General features: G+C 42.3%; 1 protein-coding gene across 4 annotated transcripts in view; it reads left to right on the top strand.

Moving 5' to 3' along the window:
• The window catches only part of Brd8 (bromodomain containing 8), a 44,257-nt gene that overhangs the window by 24,951 nt on the left and 2,730 nt on the right, over positions 1-16,576 (top strand). For all 4 annotated transcript variants that reach the window (XM_029471827.1, XM_021150671.2, XM_021150673.2 and 1 more), the window contains 4 exons: positions 2,079-2,354; positions 5,605-5,753; positions 12,758-12,847; positions 14,236-14,304. In XM_029471827.1, the coding sequence (XP_029327687.1) occupies positions 2,079-2,354; positions 5,605-5,753; positions 12,758-12,847; positions 14,236-14,304 (584 nt within the window). The remainder of the gene's footprint in view (positions 1-2,078; positions 2,355-5,604; positions 5,754-12,757; positions 12,848-14,235; positions 14,305-16,576) is intronic.

Genomic DNA, 16,576 nt, shown 5'->3' with positions numbered 1-16,576 from the left:
TTTAAGAAGATCCTTAAACCCAGGTGTGGTATTGAACACCTTTAATTCTAGGATTCCACAGGCAAGTAATCTCTTGTGAGTTCCAGGCCAGCCTGGTCTACATACATAGTTCCAGGCTAGCCAGGGCTACCTAGTGAGACCCTGACATTAAAAAAAAAAAAAAAAAAAAAAAAAAAAAAAAAAAAAAAAAAAAAAAAAAAAAAATCTAAACAAAAGGATATGGCTGATAAAATTTGAGGGCTTGGGAAGTGTCTTAGAGTTTGTGGAGGAAGCCTTGGATTTTATCCCTAGCCCTTCATTTACCATTGTGACACAAACCTGTAATCCTGGCACTCAGCAGGTAGATGGTGGATCAGGTCAAAGGGATTTAATTGCCTACAAAGCAAGATATAGACCACAAGACCCTGTTTGAAAATGTAAAATTTGTTAAGTTAAGGGAGAAGTTAGTCTTTGCGGTGATAGAGAATTCAGTCAGTCCAGGAATTAAGACTCAAAGCAGTTCACAAACTGGCATGTGTTACAAATACCAAGGCACTGCAGAGGCAAAGGCAAGTGAATCTATAGGCAAGGCAGCCTGGCCCACGGAAGTTTCAGGCTAGCTAGGGTTGCATGGTTGAGACCATATCTAATACAAAATTTAAGATGGAATTGTTTGTGGATATAATACATTAAAAGATAGATTTTCAGTTGATAAAAAAGCTGATACATGTGCTTACCAAGGTTGGGGCAAAAATAAGGAGATGTAATTGGAAGAAAAGATGAGACAAAAGACACTCCACCTCGTGGTGGGAGCTAGAAAGCTAGGCATGGTGGCACAACGTGGTAATTTCAGCCAGCACGTACTTGTAAAGCTTAAGTAGAATTTTGAGTTTGAAGACATAGTAAGACTAGAAAGTGGGGAGGGTGGGATGCAAAGTGTGTGTTGCTCTTGCAGAGAAGTTGAATTCAGTTTCTAGCACTCACATCAGGCCTCTTAAAACTCTTACTCCAGCAGCTGAGGCGCCAGCATTTCACACAGGCATAGAAACAGAAACAGTCATTTAAAAAAAAAAATTTTTTTTTAAACCAAGGAAGTAACTGAACAGAGAAAAAAGTTAAAACTTTAAAGGAATTAATGACAAAGAAGGCGGCCAAGCAAGAGCTCAAGTAAAGAAGACGTGTTGAAAGCTGTATCTAGATGCTGGGGACGTAGCTAGGTCATCTTAACACTGAGGAAATCCTGGACTCCATTTGTAGCACCAGATAAAACCAGGTCACCTTCTCAGCTACCTACTGAATTCAAGGTCAGTCTACATGAGACCCTGTCTTTAAAAGAAAGAAAAACGAAAATTGCAAAAGAAAGGAAACAAGAAGGTGATTAAAATCTGTGTTTTGGGCTGGAGAGATGGATCAACATGTTGAAAGAGTGCTTGCTGTTCTTCCAGAAGGCCTGAGTTTGATTCCCAGCACCTACATCAGGTGGGTACCACCACTTGTAATGCCGGGATCAATCTCTCCCTCTTCTGACCCCATGGACTCCTGTACACGTATTCATTCACTCACGCACACAGATATACCACGTTAAAAACAAAATCTTTAAAACTTCCAAATAAATGAATAAACAAATGAATAAAACTCAAGTGTTTCTGTTTTTATTCTGACAATCAGATATGACCAGAAGGATGCCAAAGGTAACCATGAGTGTTTTGAAACTAATGATTAATAAGTTAATAATAGATTAAAATTGGTGTACACTGAGGAATACCTTTTTATCCTCAAGTTTATTGTCTTTGAGTTCCTGGGTTATTTGTAATAAAACAAGTCTATTAAGCCAGATATGTTCTAATTCTTTCTCTTCTTTTGGAGTATGAACAAATCCAAGTTTTAAAATGGGGTAATATAAACATAAAGCTATTTTTTCCCAAGACATAATTTTTTTTTATTTTCTCCCTTCATCTAGACTCTATGCCTCCTAGTTAATAGACATTTCTGGACCTTTCCTATGAACTTGGAAGATAGGGGTGTAATGGGAGTGTTGATTTGAGTGAATTTGTTATTTTTTTTTTTTAATTAACACATTTTTCTCAATGTGTTTACAGGCGGGGTGTGAGTGGGTTTGGTTGGATTCTGGACAAGACTCTCATGATGACTCTGAGTTGAGCAATGACTGCAGGTCCCTCCTCAGCTCTTGGGACTCCAGTCTGGATCTTGATGTGGGCAGCTGGAAGGACACCGAGGATGCAGAGGCTGAGGCTGATGAGCTCGAGGAAAGCAGCCCAGAGAGAGGATGTAGCGAGCTTTTTGTGGGTGATGTAGAAAGTGAAGAAGCTCGGGAAGAGGCAGAACAAGGCACACCCCAGGAACTGCTCTCTGAGGTAATGGTGAAGGAAGCTATTGTTTCTGTAGCTTCCCCTTCCCTTCCTTCCCCTCCCTCCCCTCTAGCCCTTCCCCTTCCTCTTCCCTTCTCTTGTCTTTCCTTTTGAGATCGGATCTGGCCACTGAGCCCCGGGAACTCCTGAGGTTCTTGAGCTTCAGCTTCCCAAGGCCTGGAACTTTCAGGTATGCAGCACCATGGCCCACTCAGCTTCTTAGCCTTGAACAATCCTACTATTTACTAGTGGTTAAGAGCACTGCCGCTCTTGCAGAGGACTAGGGTTCTCAGCACCTCCATCAGGCAGCTCGCAAATGCCTGTAACTACAGCTCCAGGGGACCCAATACCCTTTTCTGGCCTCTGAAGACACCAACATACATGTGTTATGTGTATACTCAGAAATACACACACATGTAAATAAAATTTTTTGAATGTATGTATGTTTGTATGTATGTATGTATGTTTCTTTGAGACAGGGTCTCACTATGCAGCATTGGCTATCCTGGAACCCACTGTGTAGACCAGGCTGGTCTCAAGCAGATCTGCCTGCCTCTGCCCTCTGAGTGCTGGAACTAAAGGTGTGCCCCCACCAACCCCAGAAAATAAAAATAAATCTTTGAAAAATAAAATCAAAATACAAATTTCACTATGGCAGTGGTTGATTGCTTCTAATATAGAATATACACCAAATATGTAGTTTGCAACTAAATGTCCTAAATCCACAGTCTTTAGGACCCTGGGTCTCAGGGAGTAGAATTTTTATATGCAGGGCTGCCTTATGATGAGTGTTCTTGCCATATGTTTAAGTCTCATCTTTGTTTTGGGGGGTTTTTTGTTTGTTTGTTTTTCGAGACAGGGTTTCTCTGTATCGCCCTGGCTGTCCTGGAACTCACACTGTAGACCAGGCTGGCCTTGAACTCAGAAATCCACCTGCCTCTGCCTCCCAAGTGCTGGGATTAAAGGCGTGTACCACCACGCCTGGCCCAAGTGTCATCTTGGTTAAGCGCAGAAGACTAACAGGTTGAGACAGTGAGTTTATATTTATTTATTTATAGATGTTTCCACTTCTATAGAAGGAATAGAGTTCAGGTTTGTTTGGCAGCCACTCCCAATTTATATATATATATGTATGTATGTATGTATGTATGTATGTATATATATATGTATGTATATGTGTGTGTGTGTGAATAGATAAAATTATGGTATAATTTAATCTGAAAGAGCCAAGAACTATATCTACATGTTCACCCTAATGGCCCCAGCAACTAACCTGTAATACAGTTTAATGACTGAATGATTGGCTGAGTTAAATCTACTTGCTTTCTTAGACTTAGTCATGCTGACATTGTGAGCATGTGGCACTTCTAATGTATGGTGCCCGTTTCCCCTGCTGTTTCCCTTGCATCCACTAATGAACTTTGATTGCAGGTAGCTTACTTATTTAATGGAGCCATTGTGCATTCGCAGCAAAGAATCAAATGAAACCTGTTGCCCTTCATCTGGTATCTGGCAATAGAAGGGCAGGGTAGTGGGAACTCCCAAAGTAGAAGATCCCTGCAGACAGACAGGAGAGCGAAGCTAGACCTAGTGCTGAAAAGGAGCTCCTGAGAGAATATGGAAAGCCAGAGGCAGCTCCTGCCCCTGGACATAGCTAGGCCATAAAGGGGCTATCCACAGAGTGGAGAGGTGACATGCTTATGCCACCTGATCGTCACAGGGAGGTGGAACAGAGTGGCTAAAACACAAGGCTTAACTCCAAAGACTTAGAGAAAATTCTTGTGTCCAAAGTCTGGCTTTAGCACGAGTTTTAGCCATGTGATCTTCAGTATGTTACTGGATATTGAGAACCCTTTTTCTCTGCTCCAGACAGATTAGTGCTCTACTTTGAACACTAATTTGTATCTGTGTGTGTGTATGTGTGTGTGTGTGTGTGTGTGTGTGTGTGTGATTTAAATGTAAGAATTCAGCCAAACTTTGTGGCATACCCCTATAGTCCTAGCACTTGGAAGGCAAAGGCAGGAGGATCAGAAGTTCAAGGTCACCTTTGGCTACACAATGAATTTCAGACTAGCCTGGGCTACATGACACTCTGTCTTAAAACACAAACAGGGCTGGGGGTGAGTTCAACTGGTAGATAGCTTGCTCAGCACACATACATAAAGCCTTGAGTTTGAGCCATTGTACCAAATAGGAAGGGTGTGATGTTGCACACCTGTAATCCCAGCAGGAAGATCAGATATTTGAGGTTACCCACAGCTATACCAAGAGGTAAATAAGATTGGAATGCAAACAGGAAAACAAGACAATCCAGCCAACTTCAGTGATGCATACCCATAGTACCAGCTCCTCGGGAGGCTGAGGTACAAGAATCATTTGAACTTAGGGATTGAGATCTTCTTGGGCAAGACAGTAAGGCCTGTCTCAAACCAATAAATAGCTAAATAGGAAAATATGGGCCTGTGAGCCAGCTCAGCAACTAAAGGTGTTTGCTACCAAGTCTGAAGACCCAGGTTCAATCCCCAGAACCAACATATTGGAAGGAGAGAACTGACCCCACCCCAGTTAGATGTGCCACACTAGTTACAAGGCCCCTTGTCATTCAGCTTTCCCAGGGTTCCCAAACTGTACCATTTTTATCCTAACAGTGTCTTAGCGCTAACATACATAATCAGTAAATTTAGACTCTCATCGTTGATATTATCTGGCCGGCTATAATAGCTGGTTTTAAGACCACAGGTTATAGTGGAGGGCTGGGTTTTTTTTTTATATATATATTTATTTTCTATTGGGAGGGGCTCGTTTTGTTTGTTGTTAGTTCTTCCTATAGAAGTCAATGTCAAACTTAGAATTGAGTAAATTCACTTTTTCATCTTGAAGCCATTTTTTAAAAAGATTTATTTATTTATTTATTTATTTATTTATTTATTTATTTATTTATTTATTATGTGTAAGTACACTGTCTTCAGACGCTCCAGAAGAGGGCGTCAGATCTCGTTACAGTTGCTGGGATTTGAACTCAGGACCTTCGGAAGAGCAGTCAGTGCTCTTAACCGCTGAGACATCTCACCAGCCCCCTGAAGCCATTTTTAAATTGCTCAGATTATCATGGAAAACTTTATTGATTTGTCTACTGAAGTCACTTTCCTCTAATTTTTCTGGTATCTTCATGGGATTGGCCTCTTCTTACATTAAGGTCTGCCTTCATTTTACTCTGTGTAAGTAAATTTTATCTACTGCTTCTTGGATTTCTCAGGGGGAGGCGCAGCAAGACTCAAAAGAGGATGATCAAGGTGAAGGGTCAGCTTCAGATGGAGAAGACATGCCCCCTTTAGGTGAGGGTCGGGAAGGCATCCGAGTTCAGGAAACTCCCCTGGTGAATATCCTGTACAACTCCTCACAACTGTAAGTACAGGGCTGAGTGTAGCTGAATGGTAGAGTGCTTGTGTAACACACTCAAGGTTCTGCATGTGACCCCAGCACTGCTGGGGTCTCTAACATAGTTCTTCCTACAAGGGTGTTAGACTCATACTTTTATTTATTTCTCTTTATAATTACTTGAATTCATTACCATGAAATAAATTGTTTTATAAGTCTTTTTTTTAAGAAGGAAGTTACAGGTGGAAAACCCTTAGAATTTTTTGAACAAAGTTCTCATTATGTTTCCAACGCTAAAAATTATGTTAAAATTTTAACGTACTATAAATAGAGGTTTATATGCTATTGTCTTACAAAACAAGCCTGATTTGAAACTGGAGATAAGGCTCAGTGGTCAAGAGTACTTGCTCCTTTTGCAGAGGACCTGGGTTCAATTCCCAGCACCTACCTGGTGGCTCACAACTGCCCTTAACTCCAGGTCCAGGGGAACTGACACCCATTTCTGACCTGCTTCAGTACCAGGCATATACACAACACTAATATATACATGCAAGCAAAACATCCATAGTTATAAAATCAAATAAATGTTTTTAAAGCTCTTTGGTTGACATTAGTCTCACAGATGGGTATGTAGCTCGGTGGTAGAACACTTGCTTAGTAGATGCAAAGTCCCAAGTTCAATCCCCAGCACTGTGAAAAAGAGAGGCAAATAGAGTCTTTCCTACAAATTCGCCTTCTCAATAATTACTGGTTTCGTTTACTTTGGGAATGATGCTAAGTGACCTACTATTATACACACTATACCTTTTTGAAACTATTGAAACAGGTTGAGCAGTGGTGGCACACAGCCTTAAATCCCAGCACTCGGGAGGCAGAGGCAGGCGGATTTCTGAGTTCAAGGCCAGCCTGGTCTACAAAGTGAATTCCAGCTCTTGCTGTTCTGTGCCCTGTAACGCTCCTCCCGCTCCTCCCACCTCTGACTCCTCAGTGCTGGGGTGACAAGTCTCCATCAGACTGTTTACTAGAAAGCAAAAGCCAGCCAGCTCTGTCGGTGCAGGCAGGCTGTAATCTCAGCACTCAGAGGGGCTGGTGCTCAAAACTGTATAACGAACCTGTTTTCATGTGACATTATTACTGGGGAAATGTGAACAAACATCTATTTACTTCACTAGGAAACTGACAACAGAACACAGGAATGGGACCACCAGAGTCCAACCCGGAGAACTAAGGGATTTGCTAGGATCATTTACTGAAAAATAGGGGAGGGGTTCCTTACAGGAGAATGGATGTCACAAAGGCAGCTATGTCACTGAAACTCTTCCCATACTACGTAACAGCTTATGAAAGATGAAACCTTTGATCTTTCTGTTCAAGTTTAGCCAGCTTAATAAATTGGAGAGTCTCGTCAGAAGTCCTCACTATTCATATAACTCTTTGGGCAGGGTGCTGTGGATCTTTTCAGTCCTGAGATTTGCCAGTTGTTTGCTTACTGAGCTTGCAGAGCCTCCTTTAGAACTCCCCAAGTCTTGTTTGTTTGTTTGATCATTTGTTTTGTTTTGAGACAAGGTCTCAAGCATACATAACCCTAGCTGTCCAGGAGCATCCTATATAGACCAGGCTCACGTGAACTCACAGAGGTCCACCTAGCTCTACCTCGAAAGTGCTGGGATTAAAGGCTTGTGTCAACACACCTGGCATCTTTAAAGATCCTGAATCTTTTAACATCCTGAATCTTTTAAGGAGTTTCACTTCAAAATGGAATGTTTCAATTCAGAAAAAAAAAAAAAAAGCATATATCTTCTCTATCTAAAAGAAAAAAGAAGGAAGAAAAGGAAAGAAAGAAGAAAGGGAGGGAGGCGGCGGGGAAGGGAAAGAAAGCAGTGGCATAGCAGTAATGATGCCTGCTGACCAAATACCCTTTCTGTTTATCTGGTTTTTAAGCAGGGTCTCATGTAACCCAAGCTGGCCCAGAGCTCTGTATGATGGTAAGAAGGGGCTCAAACCTCTGACCCTGCTGTTTTTACCTCCTAAGTGAGATAGAACGTTGAATTATTATGTTAAAGCAGAGGTTTAAAACTCCTCTAATAAACTGTCCCATACCTGGGCTTGGTGCCTCATACTTATAATCCCAGAATTCACTAGCTCCCTGGTTGACCCTATGTCAAACAGCAGTCCCTGAGGTAGGAAGGTGGAGCAGACCCCAGTGGTGGAGCTCATTACGGAGCTCTTGGCTCGCATACTCAAAGACTATGTCCTAGCCCTGGAAAACAAAACAGATATTCTCCTGACCCTCTTCTTGCTCATCCCTTAGTCCCTACTGACAGACCAGAGAAATGGAGCCTTTTGGTCTCCACTTCTACACAGGTTCTATCTACTCCCTTGCTTTTACTATTTATGTTGCTTGCTATATATCCATATAGGTAAAATAAAGGTCAGATGGAAATTCTTAAAATATGCTTAGCTGGTTAATTTTGAGTTTATAAAACCTACCATAGTACATGTAGTGGATACATTAAATACCTATTATTTAAATGTATGAATGAAGTTCTACAACCTAGTACAAAGGAGCTATTGTTAATTTAGTCTGAGTGATCAAAGACTTAAGGCACACATGCTACTGTAAACAAATCTCTCAACTACCCTCCTGAAACCTAATGACACTCATTGGGACGGACACACACACATACACACATACACACATACAGACACTACATACACACACACACACACACACACACAAGTAGAAGGGAGGCTCTCTGGGAAAAGGAAGGAGATTAGCAGGAGTTGGAGGAAGACAAGAGATGGTGAAGGGGAGGGCTGGTGAGATGGCTCAGTGGGTAAGAGCACCCGACTGCTCTTCCAAAGGTCCAAAGTTCAAATCCCAGCAACCACATGGTGGTTCACAACCCCCGTAATGAGATCTGAGGCCCTCTTCTGGTATGTCTGAAGACAGCTACAATGTACTTACATATAATAAATAAATAAAAATTAAAAAAAAAAGAGATGGTGAAGGGTGGTGAATATGATTGAAATATATTAATGTGAATGTATGGAAATGTAATGAAATCCATTATTATGTACAATTGATATATGCTAATAAAAACATTAAATAAAATAGGAATGGCTGGAGAGATGGCTCAGCAGTTAAGGACACTTGCTCCTGCTACTCTTGCAGAAGACCCAAGTTCGTTTCCCAGCACCCATATCCGGAGGCTCACAACCATCTGTAACTCAGCTCCAGGGAGTCTGATGCCCTCTTCTGGCCTTCTCTGGCACTGCACTCATGTACACAGAAACACACAGACTTACAAAACAAAAATAAAATCTTAAAAAAATAAATAAAATAGGAAAAAAGAAAAGAAATCTGTGCTTTAAATGTCTTATTTGGATAGTGGGTTTTTTGGTAAGTAATAGCTTTTAGGAATAAATTGAGTAAAGACCATAGTAAAATTACATGATTCGATGGGATACAATTTAGATCAGGTGAGGCCGAGTGTGGTATGCATTCCTTTAATCCCAGCCCTTAGGATATAAAGGCAGGTAGATCTCTGTGAGTTCGAGGCTATCCTGGCCTACATAGCAAGTTCTGAGCTAGTCAGGGATACATAGACCATATCTCAAAATAAATTAGTAAATTATTTAAGTGGAGCTGGAGAGATGAATCAGCAGTTATAAATATTTGCTGCTCTAGTAGGGGGCCAGACTTTGGTTACCAGCACACACAAGGTGGCTCAAAAACATCTGTAACTCCAGTGCCAGGAGATAGATGCAATTGAAACATTCATACACATCAAATTAAAATAAAATAAGTCTACAAATGGAATCTAGATACGGGTGAACTATTGTATTACATGATAAAATAGCTATAAGGGGAATTAGAACTGAATAGATAACAGGAATTGTGATATCACATGAATGTATATCATTTGGTATACAATGCAAAATGATACTGTATTTTTTTTCTTCCTGAGACAGGGTCTCATGTAGCCCAGGCTATCCTTGAATTCACTGTGCAGTCCCAGGATGATGAACTTCTGACCTTCCTGTTTCTGTCTCCCAAGTGCTGGAATGACAGCTGTGCCACCATGCCTGATTTAGAGAATGTGGACATTTAAGTGTTACCAGAAGGTCTTTTGAGAGAATGATACAGTATATAATGTGGGATACATAACATAGACTAAACAGAAAAGTTTTCTTTCCTTCTCCCTCCACCCTCTTCCCTGATACAGGGTTTCTCTGTGTAGCCCTGGCTGTCCTGGAACTCACACTGTAGACCAGGCTGGCCTCGAATTCAGAAATCCACCTGCCTCTGCCTTCTGAGTTCTGAGACTAAAGGTGTGCGCCACCTCCACCTGGCTCAACAGAAAAGCTTTCAACTTGGAAAAATTATAAGATGAGATAAAATATTGAACTATTGAATCTTGAAAGAAAAGAAAAATTAGAGATTTTAGCCCAGAGAAAAAAGAATCATAAGGAGAAGGCTGATGAGATGGTTTAGCGGTTAAGAGCACTGGCTGCTCTTCTGGAGGTCCTGAGTTCAAATCCCAGCAACCACATGGTGGCTCACAACCACCCGTAATGAGATCTGAAGACAGCTACAGTGTACTTACATATAATAAAGAAATAAAATCTTTAAAAAAAAAAGAATCATAAGGAGAAAGGAATCTATAGTAGGTATTTTTTTAACGACTATGAAGCTAAGGTTATAGCTCGGTGATAGAGAGATTGCCCAGAAAACAAGAAGTCCTAAATAAATAAGTAAATAAATGAATAAAATAAATAAATAAATAAATAAAATGAAAAATAAAAACAAGACAGGGTTCAGAGCAAGGATTGAGCATGTGATGTGCCAACCCCACGGTTCATACAGAGGAGGAAGAGCACTCACTTCATCAAGTTGCCCCCCCGCCCCGCCACAAACACACACTATAAAAGAAATTAGGAAAAACCCTAAAACAACTAATATTCCTATACAGAAGAGGGCTGAGGGCTACTGGCTTGCAAGCACGAGGGCTCAGGTTTAATCCCCAGAGCAGAGAGGGAAAAAAAGAAAAAAGTTCACTTAGGAGACACAGTTGCACCCAGAACTAGTGTCGGGCAAATGGGCCCGTGTGAGAATGTGTTAGCACAGAAAGCGGAGGGTGGCCATTATTAAGAGGGTTGCTAAGGAGAATAGCGTATCTCTAGTGTGTAAAGCAGGTCGAGTGCCAGGCTGCTGACAGGTTTCTAGGTGCATTGTTCAGAGAAGGAAGTGTATGCGTAGTGCATCCAGGTAAGGGTCTTGTTAGGCTGCCAAGTGCACTCCTAGAAAAATGGTTGGTGGATGTGTAGCCCAAAGAAATGGAGTTCCCGATTGCTGTACTTGCCTGCTTCTAATAAGAGAGAATGAAAAGGAAAATTAGCTAGTTTGGCGTTGGTAATGCATAGAAACCAAACCCTGTCTCAAAAGAAGAAGAAGAAGAAGGAGGAGGAGGAGGAGAAGGAGAAATGAAACAAAACAAATATTTAGTTTTAGAATCCTAATAAAGCATAAGAGAATTCTTCGATACATGAGGAATTAATAACATCTACTATGTGTCAGGTGGTTATATGTACTTAGGAAAGAACACTGGACAAAAACTTTTTTTTCTTTTGAGGCTGCATCTCATGTAGCCCAGATTGGCCTTTAACTCATTCTGTAGCCTTGAACCTCTGGTCTTCCTGCTTCTACTTCCAAAGTGCTGCATTACAGGTGTGTACCACCATGCCCACTTCAAAAACCACTTTCTAGGTCAGCTCTGTAGAGTCACAGGTGGAATTGAGCGGGAGAAGCCCAGGCACAGGTGAGCCAGGCAGACACACCTGCAATCCCAGCATTTGGGGAGCTGGAGATTCAGGATAAAGGTTGAATGAACAGTTTAAAGACAGCCTGGACTAAACACTGGACTTTGTTGTTATTGTTGTTGTTTTGTTTTGTTTGTTTGTGCTTGTTTTGTTGTTTTTGTTTGACTTTCTTTTTTTTTTTTTTTTGGTTTTTGGTTTTTCGAGACAGGGTTTCTCTGTGTAGTCGTGGCTGTCCTGGAACTCACTCTGTAGCCCAGGCCGGCCTCGAACTCAGAAAGCCTGCCTCTGCCTCCCGAGTGCTGGGATTAAAGGCGTGCGCCACCACGCCCGGCTTTTTGTTTGACTTTCAAGACTGGGTGTGTAGCTCTGGCTATCCTGGAGCTCAGGCTGTAGACCAGGCTGGCAGCTGGCTGGGATTAAAGGCGTGTACCACCACTGCCTGGCTATAAGCAGAGATTTTTAGAATAGTTCTTACTATGTAGCTGACCCTTTCGCCAAATACGTGGGATTGCGGCAGGGAGGAAAGAGAAGAAAGAAAAGGGGCACAAGCAATTTGAGAGCTGTAGTGAACACTTACCCAGCATGGTGGCATAAGCCTATAATTCAAGTATTATAGAATATGGAGGAGGAAAATTTAGTAGCTCAGGGTCATCTTCAGTTACATAGCTAGTTCAAGGCCAGCTGTCTTACACGAGACCCTGACTCTAAAGGAAAAAAAAAAGAGAGAAATATAAAACAAGCCAACGAAAGTAACCACTTCATTGGGTAGTAGTGACATAGTTTATTGTGGCTGGAGAGACATGGTTCAGCAGTTAAGAGCCCTTGCAGCTCTTGTAGAGGACCTGGGTTCAGTTCCCAGCACCCATAAGAGGCAGCTCACTACGATCTTCACTATCAAGATCAAGGGCGCCCTATTGTGCTCTACTGATACCAGTTCATTCTTGATACACATAAATTCACACAGGCACACACAGAGGCACATAAAAGAAAAAATGCGAATACACACACACACATATATATATATATATATATGTATATAGCATACTCTCCTTTTTAAAAGTATTAAGTGCATTTTCATACCTATGAGACTATATTCCTTCAAATGTGTAATTAGGAGCACTATGGCGTGAAAAAGCCTCATTACCCACCCAGTGAGACACAGTACCACTTATGAAGCGACTGTCTCTTTTCTGTCGTGTATTCTGTAGGAATGACCTAAGCCAAGGTGATCCTATTCAGGATCAGTTCCTATTTAAGAAGACTCTTTTGCAAGTCTGGAAGATGATTGCCAGTCACAGGTAGGTTTCCAAAGGGAAATCCTCTCCAGAACCAAAACGCATACTTGGATACGAGCACAGAGGGGATATGTCCGTCTCTCCTGCAAGCCACAGTTGGGTTGGCGGTTGCAGTTTACCTGGTGATGTGCCTGCCCAGAGAGCATGAAGTCCTAGGTTTCATCTGAGTATAGCAAACACTGGCTGTGGCCACACAAGCCTACCATCCCAACCTTAGGGAAATAGAAGTATACGCCTCCTTCCCACAGTAGCAGGTCCTCAGAGCAATGGACATGGCTCAGTTGGTAAAACACCTTCCTAGCAGTCATGAAACCCCAGATCTAATAATCCTCAGTGTTGCACACACCTGTATACAGGTCTACAGCTATAGTTCCAGCACTTGAGGAGTCAAGGTAAGAGAATCAGAGATGCATGGCCATCCTCTGCAATATAGCAAGTTTGAGGTTAGCCTGAGCTTCATAAGACCCTGCTCACCCCCAAAAACAAATAAATGACGAGAGAGAGAGAGAACTCAGCAGGTAAGAGCACTAGCTGCTCTTGCAGATGACATCGGAGGATCAGTTCCCAGTCCCCATAGTGCCCAGCACTCCAGCTCCAGGGCATCAGACGACCTCTTCTGACTTCTGTGAGCACTACATGCACGGACACATATGTACATGCACGGACACATATGTACATGCACGGACACATATGTACATGCATGGACACATATGTATATGGACTCAAACATTCCTACGCATAACATGAAATACATATTTTTATAAGGGAAACTAAAGATCAGGGTCTTGGAAAACTTCCACAAATTTGTGAACCCTTAATTTAAAAAGATCACAATGAGCCAGGCATGGCATGCATGGGTGGCGCACTTGAATCCCAACACTCAGGAGGCAGAGGCAGGTGGATCTTTGTGAGTTCAAGGCCAGCCTGGTCTAAAAGCAAGTTGCAAGTTCCAGTACAGCCAGGGCTACTACACAGGGAAACCCTGTCTTGAGAGAGAGAGAGAGAGAGAGAGAGAGAGAGAGAGAGAGAGAGAGAGAGAGAAGATTATAATAATAGTTAAAATATTCCATGGGTTAGACCCCCTGCCCCTGCCCCTGCCCCTGCCCCACATTTTTGCTGCTTGGAAAGTCAACAAGAAGTCATATGTCATCACTGCTGCTTGCTTGTTGCTCTGTAGCCTGGCTCACCTAGAACTAGAACTAGACCTCAATATGCTGTGGAGGCAGGCCTCCAGTTCTTGGTGACCCTCCTGTCTCAGCTTCCTTAGTGTTATGGAGCTGCCATGCCTGGTTTACTCTGTAGTTTAAGTATTCTTGTTAGCTGCCACCCTCTCCATAAGACTGACTGACTTGGCAGACTTCTTTATCCTCCTTGGGTTTGTTTCTTAACAGGTTTAGCAGCCCATTTCTGAAACCCGTGTCAGAGAAGCAGGCTCCGGGATACAAGGATGTGGTGAAAAGGTCAGTAGGGGGGGGGGGGACAAGGGAAAGCTTGGTCGCCTTTTCAGTATTGATTTTTAGTTATTTATAGGCAGTGTCTCATGGAGCCCAGGGTAGCCTTAAAGTGGCTAGATAGCTGAGGGACCCTCCTGACTCCAATTTCTGGGTTCTGGGATTATAGGCTTAGGCTGCCATGCCAAGTTTTTGTGGTGTTGTGGGTTAGACCCAGGGCTTAGTGTGTGCTAAATAAGCATTGCCAGCTGTGCAACAACCCCAGGCTGGCTCAGCTCTTCTCTTTCTTATGTTTGTCTTGTGGGCTGCATGTAGCATGTAGCCCAGGCTGGCCCAGCTCTTGTTTGCCTGTTCTGTTTTGTGGGTTGCATGGCTGGTCTTACATAACTGAAGTTCACCTTGAATTCTAAGTCCTTCTGCTTCTTCTACCTGTGAAGTGCTAGGATTGCAGGCCTGAGCCACTCCACCAGGCCCTTGGTGACTTCTTTGTCTGTCTTTTCACTCTTTATTTCCCATCTCTTGGGCTACTTACCTTATTTACAGCACTCACAGACTCAAGATATGGTCTACAGCCAATGAAGCTCTGCCTCTACCTCTTGAGGACTAGAGTTATAGATATTGCTAATGTTTTGTTTTAAATTTTGTTTGCCATTTGTCTAACTGGAGATGTTCCCACCTCAGTCCTACACAGTGCTATAATTACATATGTGTGCACAAATCCCCTTGTCAGTCCACATTTGACAATATTTTCTCTTTTTTGTTTTTTGTTTTGTTTGTTTGTTGTTTTTTCGAGGCAGAGTTTCTCTGTATAGCCCTGGCTGTCCTGGAACTCACTTTGTAGATCAGGCTGGCCTCGAACTCAGAAATCCGCCTGCCTCTACCTCCCGAGTGCTGGGATAAAGGCGTGCACCATGCCCGGCCCGACAATATTTTCATGAAGAAAAATTTAAGGAGGACCCTGTGTTTATTCAGGAAGATAGTGTTAGACATGTTAAATAGAAATTAAACACATTGGCTAAGCGGAGAATTTTGAATGTTAGCAAGTACATCTAAAAGGTTGCCATGATGGAGTCTGTCTGCGTCAGTGAGTGTTGACCCCACTGGTGTGAGGACCAGAGTGGATCCCCAGCACCTGTAGAAAAAGCTAGGCACAGTGGCAATGGCACCTACTTTTAGTTACATTCCTGGGGCGTGAAGACAGGAAGATCCCAGCCAATCTACATAAAACAATGAGCAGCGGGTTCAACACAGAACAAGTGTGGAAGACACTGTTATCAACCTCTGGCCTTCATGTGTATAGTCATGCACACACACACTCACATATACACAGGAACACACTCATACACACACACACACACACATTTGTGCTGCTATAATAAAATGCCACTAAGTGAATAATTTATGAACAACAGAAATGTTTTTCCCATGGGTTTGGAACCTGGAAAGTCTAAGATCAGAGTGCCTACAGACTTGGTGTTTGAGACAACTAGTCTATTCCTCACAGTAGAGCCACACAGTCAAACCCTACACCAAACAAACAAACAGAGTCAGAGGTTTCTATTCAACAACGATAATCTTACAGTTCCAGAGCAATATGGTCCATCATGTCACGGAAGGTGTAGGAGCAGAACAAGAGAGAACAAGTGGATGACTGGTCCGCAGGAATCAGAGAGAGAGAGAGAGAGAGAGAGAGAGAGAGAGAGAGAGAGAAGAGACAGAGAAACACATAGAGAGACAAAGAGACACACAGAGAGAGACAGAGCAGAGAAAGAGAGAACAAGAACAGAAGTCTGTTTTCCCCCATTTCTCTTGCAGCAGGCTCTACCTTTTAAAGGTTCTACAACTTTGTCGAGTGACTCCATCAGCTGGGGACTGGTTGTTCAAACACATGGACTTTAGGGGCTATTTTACATTCAAACACAACAATGACACCTCTGATTCTGACGACAAATGACAATTTGAGTTCTGCAAAGTACACAGAAGTTGCCAACTGTTCTTGCCATCTGGCCATTGGAGTCTCAGCTCTGTACATCTGTGTGTGTTCCTTGTGATAGTGTGAAGGCTTGTTGTGTTGTTGTTGTTGTTGTTGTTGTTTTCCACGATAGGCTTCCTCTTTGTCTTCTGAGGCATCTTTTGGGAACACTTCTCAGCAGCTTTGCCTTCAACTCTGAAAAGCCTTTTTCTATTAAGAGTTTCTAGAACATCAGGAGCCATCTTTTTCTTTTTTCTTTTTTTTTTTTTTTTATTCATTTATTATATGTAAGTACACTGTAGCTGTCTT

The sequence above is a fragment of the Mus caroli genome, chromosome 18 (genome assembly GCF_900094665.2).
Source record: "Mus caroli chromosome 18, CAROLI_EIJ_v1.1, whole genome shotgun sequence".
NCBI lineage: Eukaryota > Metazoa > Chordata > Mammalia > Rodentia > Muridae > Mus > Mus caroli.
The sequence above is the reverse complement of the archived record's forward strand: the minus strand, read 5'-3'. Positions and strand labels throughout refer to the sequence as shown.